Consider the following 13,921-nt stretch of genomic DNA (forward strand, 5'->3'; position numbering starts at 1 on the left):
GACCCAACTCAAATAACAACTTCTCTAAGATTTGTCCCCCAAAGACAAACTCTGTCAGCTCTACCACCAAAATATGTTATCTGGTCTTTCCTCGACAGCATTGAGGATTTCCTCCTCTACATGAGAATGTGGGCTCCTGTAATAGACTCCTGTCTCTCCATCCCCTGTTTCTTCCTGCCGTGCCAAGGACAAAATACATAGATAGCAAAGGTTTATCAAGTTGAATTTAATTCAGCCTCGGAGACCCTCCACAACACTTGTTTTTCTTTATCTTTCCCCAGGTGTGTCGAACCAAGGTGATCGATCTCAGTGAGGGCATTTCCCAGCACGCCTGGTACCCTTGCACCATCAGCTACCCATACTCCCAGCTGACTCAGACCACTTTCTGGCTCCGGGTAAGCCAAAGCTTTCAGAGCCTCAGAATCTCCAGGGGTGCCCAAGAAGCACTGCCTCCCATGGCCCTTTCTCAAGACGGTTTGTCTGCCCACTGAGGGTCCTCATTGTAAGGACAGGGAACAACACATTTTAACAGTGGGGATGCCTCCTGAAATGGAAACCCCTTATTTGCGTGTGAAACACCCCTAGTCATTCTTGTTTGGGTAGAGTTTGGATACCCTTCTCTGCCTGAAACCTCCTGTTTATTGTTCAAGACCTTTTAAAATTGTCTTCTCTTCCCTGAAGTCTTTAGTGATCCCCCTAGGAAAAAATGACTATTCCCTCCCTTCTAGTCCTGGTCATCCAGATGACATGTTTGGTCATCTGGTGAATGACGCCTGTCCCATGGTATTATATAGTTGTGTATGAGCCCATCTTCCTAAGGACTGTGGATTGTACTGAATTTTGATTTTCATGCCACTGACCTACGTTGAACTTCATAGTCTGCGGTAATACAAGGGCCATGTCTTATTATGTCTTATTTAGCTTCGGCTCCTTGGTGCCTAGTACAGCGGTAGGCATGGAGAAGCGGCAAATGATAACAGTACCCTTGTTTGTGGTTTTAGTATGGGCCAGACCCTTTACTCCCACTGCCTTACTGAGAATACCAGTCACCCTGTGATACAGCTCTTTACTTGACGCACAGAGGTGAGGAAACGTAGGCCCAGGGTGGCACAGCCACCCTGAACATCCACAGGAGCATCTCAGAAGGAGCAGAGCCAAGATTGGAACAGTTTCTGATCTCAGAGCTTGTGCTCTTCACTGTGAAGTATCGCTGCCCCCCTGTTCCCTTCATGGAGCCATGATGAGTAATCTACTTCCTGAAACAGGATTCTCCCCTAAACCCCTGCCCTGTGGCTGCTGTCCTACCACAGGACAGAGGGCATCAGTGACCCTCTTCTGTCATGTGCATTTCAGGCATACTTTTCTCAGCCAATGGTTGCTGCAGCTGTCATTGTCCACCTGGTGACTGATGGGACCTATTATGGGGACCAAAGGCAGGAAACCATCAGCGTCCAACTGCTTGATATTAAAGATCAGAGCCACGATCTAGGTGAGCATGTCCCCTCGGGCCTGACTTGCTCTTGGCACCTGGTTTCACATTTGCCCATGCGTGGTTGTGAGGGTCCACTGAGCATGAACTCTTCCTTCCCCTTCCCTCTTCCTTGTTCTCTAGCTGGCATTCAGATTGCTTTCAGATCAGGTTGTGTTTGTGTAACTAGAGGGGCCTGAATCTGAGAGGTACAGGGATGAGGGGTCCATGTGAAAGTCCTCCCTTCACTCCCTCCCTCCTGCCAGACACCTTTACCCTCAGCATCCCATTTGATCTTCCAAAGATGCTGGAAGGGAGACCGAGCAAAGGCTATTTTCCACCATGCATACATATCAGCACCTGAGACGCGAAGAGACCCTGGGTCGTACTGCACTAGCTCCCTACCCTATAGCCAGAGGTGCCAGCGAATACCCCCAGAGTGCTGGCTGTGTGTCTAGCGTGAGCTCCAGAATTTTCCATGGGAGTAAGAACAAGAAAAGGTCTGATCCAGGAGTGGTAAGACAGGCAAGAAGTCATCTGCCCCAGAACAAGGGCTAGAGCTGTTATTTGTGCCACCCCGCCGCCTCTGCATACCCACGTGAGCCATGGGACAGAGGAAGGAGACCTAACTGCAGAGCTGATGGCCAAGGTTTGAATCCTGTTCCCCCCGCCCCCGCTCCCTCACCTGGAGGATGCGAGCAATGTTCTCCGCGACTCAGTGCCTCGTTGAGAGTTCTGCGTTCCCTCTGATGCTCATGGGAGACAATGGTGCCATTTTACAGTCAAGCAACGTGTTAAATAAGATCTGCCCTGAGACTGTTGAGATCTGTGCCCAGCACAAGACCTGGCACTGGGGAAGTGCTGTTGCCGCTCCCACGTTTCCAGTACAGCCATTCCAGGGGGTTGGAATTCCAGGCCAGCCCCAAAGACCTGGCTTCAAAGCTGTGCCCACATCGGTCCGCAGGGAGCTCATTTCAAAGACCCCTAGGAAGCTAGCCGGCCAGGGGTCATTCCAGGGTCAAGCGGAAGCCAAGGGAGCAGTGAGGGCTTTTGTGTTTTGTTTTTATGTTTACTTATTTAGTTAGCTTTAAAGGCACGGGGGAACATACTAATAAGGAAGAGAAAGAAAACCCCTCTGGACTTATCTGGATTCCTGGTGAATTTCCCTAAGTGGGAAGCAAATATTTTCGTAGCCTTCCTGGCAGAGCGCACCACAGCCAGGCTCCGAGCGGAGGTTCCTCAGCACGGTGGGGAGAGTCGGGTTCCAGGGGGGGCTCTTTAGATCCTGTTCCTTCGCATCTGAGACTTCCACGTGTCCCGGTCCCTCGCCACCGGCTGCTCATCTTCTGTCCTCAGCGTCCCCACAACCGCAGGGGAAGTTTCCCAGCTCTGAGAGCAGACCACAGACAGGGGCCGCTAGAGCCGGAGCTTCACATCCCAGCCCAGCGGGCCTGCCTGGGTGTGGTCAGGAGTGTCCCGTTTTGTAGGCAGAGAAACTGAGTGTCAGGGTTTGCTGGAGTCACGTGAGAAGGAAGTGGCTAAAGTGAGAACGGAATCGAGTTCCACCACCACCCAAGCCAGCGTCGGTTCACCCCCTTCATCCCTACCCATCACACCATCCCCACCCCTCGCTCCCTTCCCTCTCCTTCTGGATGGACTGCTTCTCCCTGCCTTTTCCCTTCCACCCTGAAGGCTGGGTGCCTGCTCCCCATTCTAGAAAGAACTGAGGGATTATGAGTGAGGCGAGCTTGGATTCTATTTGGATTTGGCTGATTGGTGTCCCTCTGGACAGCCACTTCCTACTCAGGATTCTAGTCTGGGGACCACAGAATGGCCACAGAGGCCCTTACCTAACAATAGGGATGCTCCCAAATTCCTAGGTTAAAAATGAGAGGAGTCCCTCTCCCCCTCCCAGAAAGGCCTGGTGCTGTGAATTATTTCTGGGAAGGCAGCCTGAAAGCTGGCAACTGAGACCGTCAAGTCTTAGCGCAATGTGGGAGGGAGGAGAGGGCCAGTGAGGCTTGGCTGAGGGGTGGCCCTTTGGGGGAGGAGAGGGGCCCTGGGCGCTAGGTGAAGGGAAAGCTTAGGGGGCAGGGAGGCAAGGGGTTGGAAAGATTTGAAACCAAGAAAAAAAGGCAGACAAAGAAACTTTCAATCAAACTCGAAATCCCCACCGGCCACCCAATGGTGCTTTTGTGCAGTGACATGAAAGGGTCTGGGGGCTTCGGGAAGGGCCCGTGGGGGAGGGCGTGACTGGCCTTGAGTAATGAGCCTGGCCCCCCCGGCCCTCTGTCTCCCCTGACAGGCCTCCATGTCCTGAGCTGCAGGAACAATCCCCTGATTATCCCTGTGGTCCATGACCTCAGCCAGCCCTTCTACCACAGCCAGGCGGTACACGTGAGCTTCAGTTCACCCCTGGTCGCCGTCTCGGGGGTGGCCCTCCGCTCCTTCGACAGCTTTGACCCCGTCACCCTGAGCAGCTGCCAGAGAGGCGAGACCTACAGCTCTGTGGAGCAGAGGTAAGGCACCCTGGGTCTGCTCGCCCTGGGCCACTCTCTGTGGCCAAGCGGAGATGAAGGAACTCTGGAATGTGGCCGCCATGTGCACGGCTGTAGAAATCTGTGTGTGTGTGTGTCCCTTCTCCATCCTCTGCATGCTGGTTGGCCCTGCTTTGGGCCTGAATTCCAGGGTTGAGGAAGGGCAGCAGGGATGGGTGGTGGAAAGAGAACCTTCCTCACCTGCCTTGTGGTCCCAGAGCGGACAGTGGCTTGCAGAGGGACCCTGGAGACACCACTTTCTCTCTCTGGGCCTCAACATCCTCATTGGAGCAAAGAAAGGACAGGTGGACTAGCTCGATTTCAGCTCTGAGGTGCTAGAATACTGTGCTTCCTAAGAGGCACAGAGGGGGAGCGTAACCTTCTGAAATGCCGGGCAGGGGGCCTGTGGTTTGTCTCATCCCAGTTCACTGCGTCTTGTAATGACAGGTGAAATCTCTGTGTGTCCTCCAAGGCCAGCGCAGGAGATCCCTGCTGTGGTCTGGGAGCCTGTCTTTTAGCTGCACAACTTCAGCTCCTTCGCACTCTTGACGGGTCGTCTGTTAGTGAGCCTAGTTCAGGGCCAGGAGGGGAAGGTGTTCCCTGCACGGAACAGGAGCTCCAGTGATCCTCTTCCTGGCTCTGAACCTACCCCTTCCTGTGTGTCCATGAGTACGTCGCTTCCCTTTTCTAAGTCACGGTTTTCTATTCGGAGTAAACAGGTGATGCTATCTACGCCGTGGGGTGGCTGTGAGCGTTAAAGGGTGCACTGCAGGCGAAGGTGCTCTTGGAAACCGTGAGGCACCATGCAAAGATAATGCACTGATAGAGGACATCTACCTCCATGTGATGCTGGAAATTTTCACCCAGAATTCTGCATGGAGCTCTCTGAGTGAGAGCTGGAAGAATCTTCAGAGATTTTCTGGTACTTAAAAGTGCCCAAACATCTGTACCCTCTACCATTCCAGGGTTTCAAAAGTGGGGAACTGGTCCAGAGTGATACAGCATCTCTCGTGTTCATTTAATGAGACCTAGAGGGAGAGAGGAGGGGTGGGATCTCAGTGGGCACCCCCAGGAGTGAGGCCCTCTGAAAGGCCATGCAGCCCTGCCCTGTCTACCTGGGAGCGAGGAGAGGAAAGGGTGGGAGTGGGGCACGGGCCTTTCCCACGCCCCTGCTACCACTGAGCACACGCAAGGTAGTTGCAAAACCCACATTGCTTTGCACCCACTGTCTCTAGCTTCTGTTGTGCAAAGTCTGTTGCAACCATTTGGAGGCCAAAGAGCTCCTGAAATATCACTCATTGTTGTATTTCGCCCTAAGAGGGCTCTTTCATGCCTGGCTCTCCAGACTATAAAAATAAGTTAATTCTCAGAACCCAGAGAAACAATGTGGATGGAAAATACAAATCCATCAGCTTTTGCCACAGTGGCTTCCTCCCTTACCCAGATACCCGCACCATCCACAAGTGGACTGAGGCCAGCACTGACTTCTTTGAATTCCTAATTAATAGTTCCTGGGCCTGAAGTAAACAATGAGAAATGTTTAACCTCAGAAACGCATCAGTCGACTTGTGGGAGAACACTGAACCGGGGCAAAGCGTTGTCCTGTCTCTGGTGGGTCAGAGGACTGTGAATCAGGTAACGGATTGGATGTCTTCTGTGGTTCTTTCCAGTTCTAACAGCCTGTGATTTTCCGAGAGCTAGGAGGGGCGAGAGGGAAGGGGATGGGACTGACAGTTACTATTTTATTGTCTCATTGCATTGTCATACCTGCCCTGGAAGGTATGGACAGAATGACTGAGTGGAGTCCATCTAGGCCGTCAGAGGTGAAACCCTGTTTTGTCAGCCCCTAAAAGCCACGCTCTGCACACCAGAGCCAGGAACATCCATCTGGGAGAGAAAAGGGCTTTTCACAGCTGCTTGCCCGTGAGTCTGAGCGTTTAGTCGCCGAAACAGTCAAGTGCTGAAGACACAACCCTGAGGGCCTCTTCGGGCTTGGCCCTTAGCTGGGCCTGGCTGGGACAGGCTGAGGCCCCAGGGCTGAGGCTGGGCGAATAGAGGACCCGCCACCCCCTGGAATGCCAGGGGTGGGGGTGCACAGCAGCTGCTCCTGGGGAGCTGAAGAGGTATTTACCCAAATAGCAGGACTGTGCAAATGTGCAAATGCATGAAAACAAACAAACGAGGAGGAGAGAAAAGAAAATAAACAACCACCGTAAAAAGCCATGGGGTGTTTTCCTTCATTCTAAAACCATGGAGGTAACTAGCATCACTTTTTATAGATTTCAGTTTGGAGTAGAAACATCCCACGTTGCTCCCTGCTGTTTCCTAGGTAGTCAAAGGCCCTGTTTCTTCCCTTCCTGTCCCCTCCCACCCACACCCCATCCTCTCCTCCCTCCCCATCTGTTCCTTCTTGCTTTCTCTTCTTGCTGTCCCTCCTCTCCCTCCCTCCCCTGTCTCCTCTTTCACCCCTTTTCCCCTCCTCCTTCCCTTTCTCTTCCCCTGAGCAGTGTGATACCCAGTGGTCTGCTGCAGGGTATCACCACTGCAGATCAATGTAGGTGGTGTGTTCTGAGGTCGATTCAAAGGCCCCCAGCACCCCCCCCCCACCCCCATGCAGTCCCGGGAGCAAATTCAGAGGTCGGAGAAAACAGGATCAGGTTTCAAACGAGAGGTCTAGTTGTGGAATTCTGGCCAAACCCCAGCTCCACACAGACTTAGGGAAAGGAGGAAAGATGGGGTGGACGTGCGGAGTGATGGTGGTGGCAAAGGGACTGAGGCTTTTTCAATGAGAAGTGCAGCAGCCATGAATGGAGGTTCTAGTGAGTCTGTTTCATACACACACGCGTGCCACACCCACCACCACCACCTCTCTCTGTACTTATGGTTCTAAGCAGAGATTGAGCAGTTTATAATAAAATTCAGTAGGCCATGTGCCTAGACAAGTAAGTTTCTTACCTTCCTCCCTCCCCTCCCCTCCCCTCCCCTCCNCCCTCCCCGTCCTGCTCCTGTTCCTGCCCCTGTTCCTGCCCCTTTTACTTTTTGCATTCATTCTTCCTCTGCCTCAAACTCTCCCTACCCTTTCTGTGCCAGCCCATCTGGGGAGAGGCAGTTTTGAGAGGGAACTAACTTTTTGGAAGGCCAACATGAAGAGAAAAGAAATTCTTCCCACGGTCAGATTAACTCCTTCCAGCCAGGGTGGACTTTGGGGTTGGAGCAGGGTGGAGGGTGCACACAGGTTGGAGTCAGGAGTTCCTAGAGTCTATGCCTGGAAAGGAGCCTCTGTGTAGAGCAGCCTTCTAGGTGAATGTATATAAGAATATACATTCTTATATACATTCTGTATATAAGAATATTCTGTCTACATGCTCACCCAACTTTCCCAGCCTACCAAGGGATCAGCACCTCTCAGCACATCTGCCAGGGGTCACCGGCCTAGGGGTTTATCCCTGCAGATGGAAGCATGGTGCCTAACATATGTGTATCTTCAGCTGTGCTGGATCATACCGGACTCTTCTCCAAAATGCTGTCCAGCTCCCGCCCCCATCAGCGGTCCTGCTCTCCCAGTCCAGAATTACCGAGTCTATTTTTTCTCATTCCAAAGACTTCTGAAATGACAAACCTCTGTTTTGTGACATAAAACTGTGATCCCTGGAAGCTGGGGGACTCCAAGAGATTCTCTGGTGCTGCTGTCCCATTTTGGGATAGGAAACCTAAGGTCCAGACAAGAGAATTGAGTTCCCCAAAGTCACACGGCCAGTTAGGGGCAGAACCAGCAGGTGAGTCCAGTTTTCCGGACTTCTAGGGCAAAGACCTTTCCTCTTCATCATAGGTTTCGGCACGACTGTCCCATAGCCAGCCTAGGCCACAGGCCCTCAGTCCCAGCCGGCAGCCTGGGACGGCAGCAAGCTGCTGCTTTGGCTGGGCATGCCCCCGCCGACGGGCACTCCCAACTCAGCTTGCCCTTCACGTTGTCCGCAGAATCTCTCCTCTGACCCACTGCATTGCTGGCTTCCAGAATCCCAGGGTGGAAGAGCCTTCTAGGATCACTTGCTTGGCCATCTCATTTCTGGGCAATAAAAGGAGGCCTGCCATGGTAACTCTTTATGGGTCTCCCTTGCCAGGTGGTACCATGGCATTGGTGCCAAGAGCGTTTCTTCCCCTTCACTCCTTCCAGTGTCATGCCTGCTGGGGGGTTGCTTTTTCTGTTTGTTTTTGTTTTTGTGTCTCTGTCCCCATCTGATCAGCCCAGAATGATTTCTAAACAACCTGCCTGTCATTATCTCCACTTCCCCACGGCATAATTGCAGCTAAGTGGCAGGGCGCAGGAGTTAAGCCAGGAGTCAAGGGCACAGAGCCAGGAGAGAAGCCCTCGCCTGCCCCCTCGCTGTTGGCCTTCTCTGTCCTGGTTTCAGCAGGACCCAGGCCTCCTCAGTGATGCGTGATTGGGGCCACACCAAGCGGTGGGGGGCTAGCAGTTGGGGGCTTGGCTGTCAGATCACCTAAGGTTTGACCTCTATAGGGAACGTGAGTCTGTAAGTAAGTAAGTAAAAATGTCCGTAAGATGAGAGAATTTGTTAGGATCCACTCATCTCTGCATCTGGGGAAGAGGGGAAGGGATTCTCTACCTTTGCCCCGATGTGAGAATTTCATCAGTAAGTTTCCTCTGTTCTTCCATCAGCCCTCTGATCAGCCACATTCCTTCCTTCTGAGAAGTAGCTTTATTTTTCCTTTCAAAATGATTTTTATTGACTGTCCATCACTGGTATTACATTCTTCCCCCTACCTATTTTTTTTTAAGCCAGAGGCTTTGCTTTTGTTTTGTTTTCCTTGTTTTAATTTTTGTTTTTGTGTCTCAGAAATGACAGGGCTGTGTCAGGGAGTTATTTGGGAGGGGAAGTTGGGGTAATGTTTATCATTTTTAGACAGTGTGTTCACATGACCCTTTCAACTAGCAGGAAAGCAGAGGGAGGCACAGGGACTTTGGGGACAGGCAGGCAGATCCACACGAATTCTGTATGCACACAGTACCTTTGGACAAGCAATTTCCACTCACTTATTTCCAGGCTCCTCTTCTTGAAGATGGGAATAATAATCCTCCCCCCAGGAGTCACCGCGAGAATACAAACAAGACGACGTGGATGAAACACAGAGGCCAGCGGCCAGCACTGTTACCTCTCTCCCCCTTTTCTTCCTGTGTTCGAGCCTGCAAACCAGGTGCAGACAGATGCGCAGGAAAGCAGGGGTGCCTCACCGCCCCCACCAGAACGTGTTCTGGGAGGCACTAGTCCTAAGAAATGTCCCATGAAAAAAGGTTATCAGAGTTTTGAAAATGATGCACACTTTGGCCTCTTCTGGAAACCCACAATGTGCTCTAGGACATTCAAGGTTCTGAGGCGTCCTGCAATAAAGAACGCTGGCCTGTCTCATTAAGAAGATGCTGCTTCAATCTGTGGCCATGGAACCTTTGTGGTCAGCTGACTCAGGAAATATTTTCCTTCTATAGCAGAAAGGGCCAGAGTGGAGAGGCCACTTTGTCATGGAACTTCAGTTTCCAAAGCATTTCTCATGCATTGGTCTTTCTATCCTACAAACATGCTGAGGTCCATCTTGTCCTGGACCTTTGCACATGCCCTTTGCTCTGCCTGGGGTCCCCTGGGTCCCAAACCCTCATATGACTGATCACTCCATTCCCTCCTCATGGAGGCTCCTCTTAACCCCTTTATACAAGTGCCCTGCCCTGTCCCCCCACCCAACAGTCACCCTCTATAATTCTACTTTGTTTTAGGGGCCTTACTGTCTAAAACAGGCTTATGCATTAGTTTTTCTTTGGCACATGTCCTTCCTCAAATACACAGGTGACAGGATTCTGACCTATCTCTTCCCCTGCTGTGTCCTCAATGTTAGAACAGGGTCTTGTATGCAGCAGGGCCCCCAGGCAAGGTCTGTTGGATAGGTGGGTGAGTGGCAGACATGTCACCCTGTTGACAGTCTTAAGAGATACGTCATTTTGTTGTCTCCACATGAGAGATGAGGAAACGGGGGCTCAGGGTGTGACACAACTAACTTTCCAAGGTGCAGCAACTGAGGAATGGCAGAACCGGGGCTGGAGCCCAGATTTGCCCAATTGCTAAGCCCCATGCCCTTTTCCATTCTAGAAAATCGAGTTTTCCAGTTTATCCTTTTCCTGCAAAGAAGAACATTAATATGCATGGAATTTTTTGGGGGGGCTGCTCTTTCCTTATTGGCCCCACAGCTCAGAGAAGCCCAGATTGCTTGTCATTTGACAGGGCTCCCAGAGTCCCCTGGGTCATCATCAGATATAAGCCTGGGACATCCTGGGAGTGCAAAGAGAGAATGGCCAGTCTGGAACACATAGGTCAGAAGACCAGCTTGGAAGCTGGTAGCTCACAGAGTAAATCTATTTAAATTGGAACCAGGTGGCTCTTTCCCCCCAGCACTTACACAACGTGAACAGATGCATTGTTTGGTGTCAAAGCCCCTGTGTTGGCTCAGCAGTTAGTCTCTTGGAGGCCTCCACGTGGTGCAGCTCCCAGGCTGTCAGGGCAGGAGGGCAGGCGGAGGCTCAGGTACCTCGGCAAGTGCGGGGAATCCCGCCAGCCCTGCATCTTGGGAGGGGGTTCGTTGGGGAGTGCACAGCCCCATCAGCACGACGTCTGAGGCCTGAATCAAACACTTGCTCTTTCCCAGGTCTTTTAAAATGTGGACTGGCACACAAAGGTGAATTTGTTTGTGATATGTTTTGGAGACTTTAGCTTCTCCCCTCCTTCACCCCACTTTATTTCTCTCCATACTTCTGAGCAGGCAGTGGTATAGGGTGGCGAGCAACTGTGTTCTGGTACAACCCTCAGGAGTGTATCCTGAAACTGGCAAAAAGGAAAAAAATGGGGAATTTCTACTCAAACTGGCATGACCACCAATTGCTCCCTGTCTCCTAGATAAAGACAGGAAAATGAAAGCCTTGAGGCTCTGAATTCAAATCATCTCCCTGTGCCTACTATATGCCAGGCCTTGGGGCAGCCAGAGTCAGACAGGTAATCAATAGTGAGAGAAAAATGACCCCTCAAAGCTTTTGGTGTTAGGACCCAACATGTCAACCTCTATGGAATGCTGAGGAGCTATTTATTGCAAGACACCACCACCATCATCACACCTTCTGGGTAGGAAACGTCTGCTACGTGTGAGGCATCTTTATTGCCACTGCCAACGGTGCCACAGTGAAATGGGCATTGCCTCTGCCCTCAGGGAAATGCTGGTCCAGGTGTGGGGAGAGGTTAGCTGCAAGGACTTTGGAGCCACACATCTGGGTGGGAGCTGAAGTAACTTAATCTTATTGGTCCCCAATTTTTCCAACTGTAAAATGAGTAACACTTAGCTCATAGGGTTGTTGTGAGGATGGTGTGAGCTTGTGTATATACTCTGTGAATAGTCATTAATGTTACTGAGCATGGTTGTAACTATAATACTAAGGGGAAAGGTCACCAGGCATAGGGATGCCATCTCATTTCCGTTTGTGTCCTGAGGATCAGCATGCACTCTGGCTCTGCTCGGCACCCAGGACCTGTGCTTTCAGTGCGCGAAGCAAGACATGCTAGCGTTAAAGAAAGGAGAACAGAGTGATCTTGAGGAGGCTCACTTGGGGTCACAGGTGTCCTATAAAGTGTCCTGTAGAAATGTACACGTACTGGGGACTGGAAGCATGAGTGGAATTTGAATTGGCAGAAAGATAGGAACAGCAGATGCAGCAAGATGCAAGGCATCATCTCTGCACAGCTTTCCTAGCAATTCATAAATTACTTTACAGTTTATAAAAGACTGCTCCATCCGACACCCACGTTGAGCAACATGGCCCTGTGGGTTGGCCGAGTTTGAGAATATACTGAAGCTCACAGAGGTGATGTACCTTGCTCAAAGTTATACAGCTTGTAGGTAGTAGAGCACAGATTTATTTATAGCACTAGCTACCATTTAGTGAGTGCTTTTCTGTGCCAGGAATTCTGCTCTGTGCTTTTCCTGAACCATCCAATTTAATCTTCACAGCAACCCTCGGAAGTCAGCACTATCATAAAACATAAAGATGCTTTTATTCAACTCTGTGTGTGGCAGAGAAGAAACACAGGGAATACTTACTGCAATCATAATGATCTCCATTTCACAGATGGAGAAACTGCGGCTCTTTAAAGTTCGAAGCATAATAACTTATAAAGCTTCCAGGGATTTGAACCCTGCTCTGTCTGTTTTTATAACTTGTGCTCTTAACAATAAACTTTGATCACTGCCTCCAGAGTCTTCCTCGCCCGAGCCAGCTCCCCTTCCTTCCCTCAGTGTCCCCTTCCTCTCCTCAGTCTCCACCTCCCGAAATTTTAGAGCCAGAAGCTATTATCCTCTGTCTTCCAGCTGGAGTGCCGAGGCCCTGCAGGAAAACTCCCTCTTACCCTCTTGTTTCTTCCCTCCTCAGCTGCGTGCACTTCGCATGTGAGGCCACTGACTGCCCGAAGCTGGCCGTGGAGAACGCCTTCCTCAACTGCTCCAGCAGTGACCACTCCCACGGCACGCAGTGCACCGCGAGCTGCAGGACGGGCTATGTACTCCAGATACGGCGTGACGACGAGCTTATCAAGAGCCAGGTGCGTGCGGGTTCTGGGCTCATGGCCCCTCTGGAGCCCAGAAAGGTTGACTGGGTGCTAAGCACATTCTCTGCTGGACCTCCAGCATTTAAAATAGTGCTACCACATAGTAGAGACGCCACAGCTATGTGCTGATTGGATGAGTCGATCATCAACTTGGAGTGTGCATGGGAATCATTCCTTACACAGTAGTGTTCCACGCTACCTGTGTCAGAGGGTCTCTGGAGGACCAGGGGCTGAGCGGTTTGAATGAAACCTTTACAGTGAAAACTCCACTACAACTGAATGGGCCGCTTTAGAAACAGGTGAGCTATGAGGTGTCTATGAGGTGTTCGTTCATTCATTTATTCACTCTTCAAAAAACATCTGTTCAGTGGGAACCAGAGGCTAAACTAGATGCTAGACGGGGGGAAATGTCGTTAAGATACATCTAGTTCCTCCTTACAAGGCGCTTAGTGACATACTGGGGGCAGACGAGTTGAATGAATCACAACAAGCTGTGACCGGATGTTGTTGGAAACACAAGAGGGTTCAAGGAAAGCGGCCTGGAAGAAGCGACGTGGAAACTGAGAATTAGATAGACAGGTGAAGGGGTGTGTGTTGGGGCGAGGGAAGAAGTGTGTGTCCTGGGCCCTGGCGGGAATGGTGTGTGGAAGCCCACGGGGGAGAATAAGCATGACGCAGACGGATTCTGCTTTTTCCTGAGCCTCCCTAGGCAATGAGGCTGGAGGGGCAAGCAGGGTCCACTGGTACCAGGCCCTGGTAGCTTGGTCGGGAAGTTTGGGGCTTATCTTTAGGTCGAGAGGGAGCTGTTGAAGGAAGGGACACGGTCTGAACATGGTTGACAAAGGTCCTTCTGGCTGCCCACTTGGGTGTGGCTTAGAGTCTGACAGTAAGACTGGCTGCAAGCAGAGCCCTCAGGAGGCCATCAGGAGAGGTCAAGGAAGAGCCATGTGTCTTGCAGGAGGGGAGCGGCAGGGAGTGGATTTGAGCTACAGGGGAATGTAGGTTCAGCCAGACATTGCTCAAGGGCTCAGATGGGTGTGGGGACTGGGGCACAGTGGCAGGGAAGCCTGGATTTGAGGATGCAGATCTCTGTCACTGCGTGCAGCCTCTCCCAGGGCCTGCTGGCAGACTGCCCCGTCATGCCATATAACACAGGACATGTTCCTTGTTGCTGGGAACACCTATTTGTATAGACCTGGGAGCTCCCGATCGCTTATCTTAGCCACCGACTTCCGTGTGTCAGACACAGACCATCTGAACTCCTG

At 51.4% G+C, this 13,921-nt stretch overlaps 1 protein-coding gene across 1 annotated transcript in view; it reads left to right on the plus strand.

The window, feature by feature from the left end:
• PAPPA (pappalysin 1) overlaps positions 1–13,921 on the plus strand; it is a 224,054-nt gene that overhangs the window by 154,087 nt on the left and 56,046 nt on the right. The window contains 4 exon segments of the mRNA XM_037059146.1: positions 282–395; positions 1,354–1,489; positions 3,774–3,987; positions 12,482–12,650. Coding sequence (XP_036915041.1) covers positions 282–395; positions 1,354–1,489; positions 3,774–3,987; positions 12,482–12,650 — 633 coding nt within the window.

The sequence above is a fragment of the Sturnira hondurensis genome, unplaced genomic scaffold, assembly GCF_014824575.4.
Source record: "Sturnira hondurensis isolate 20B ecotype Veracruz unplaced genomic scaffold, ASM1482457v3 Scaffold0010448, whole genome shotgun sequence".
Lineage (NCBI taxonomy): Eukaryota > Metazoa > Chordata > Mammalia > Chiroptera > Phyllostomidae > Sturnira > Sturnira hondurensis.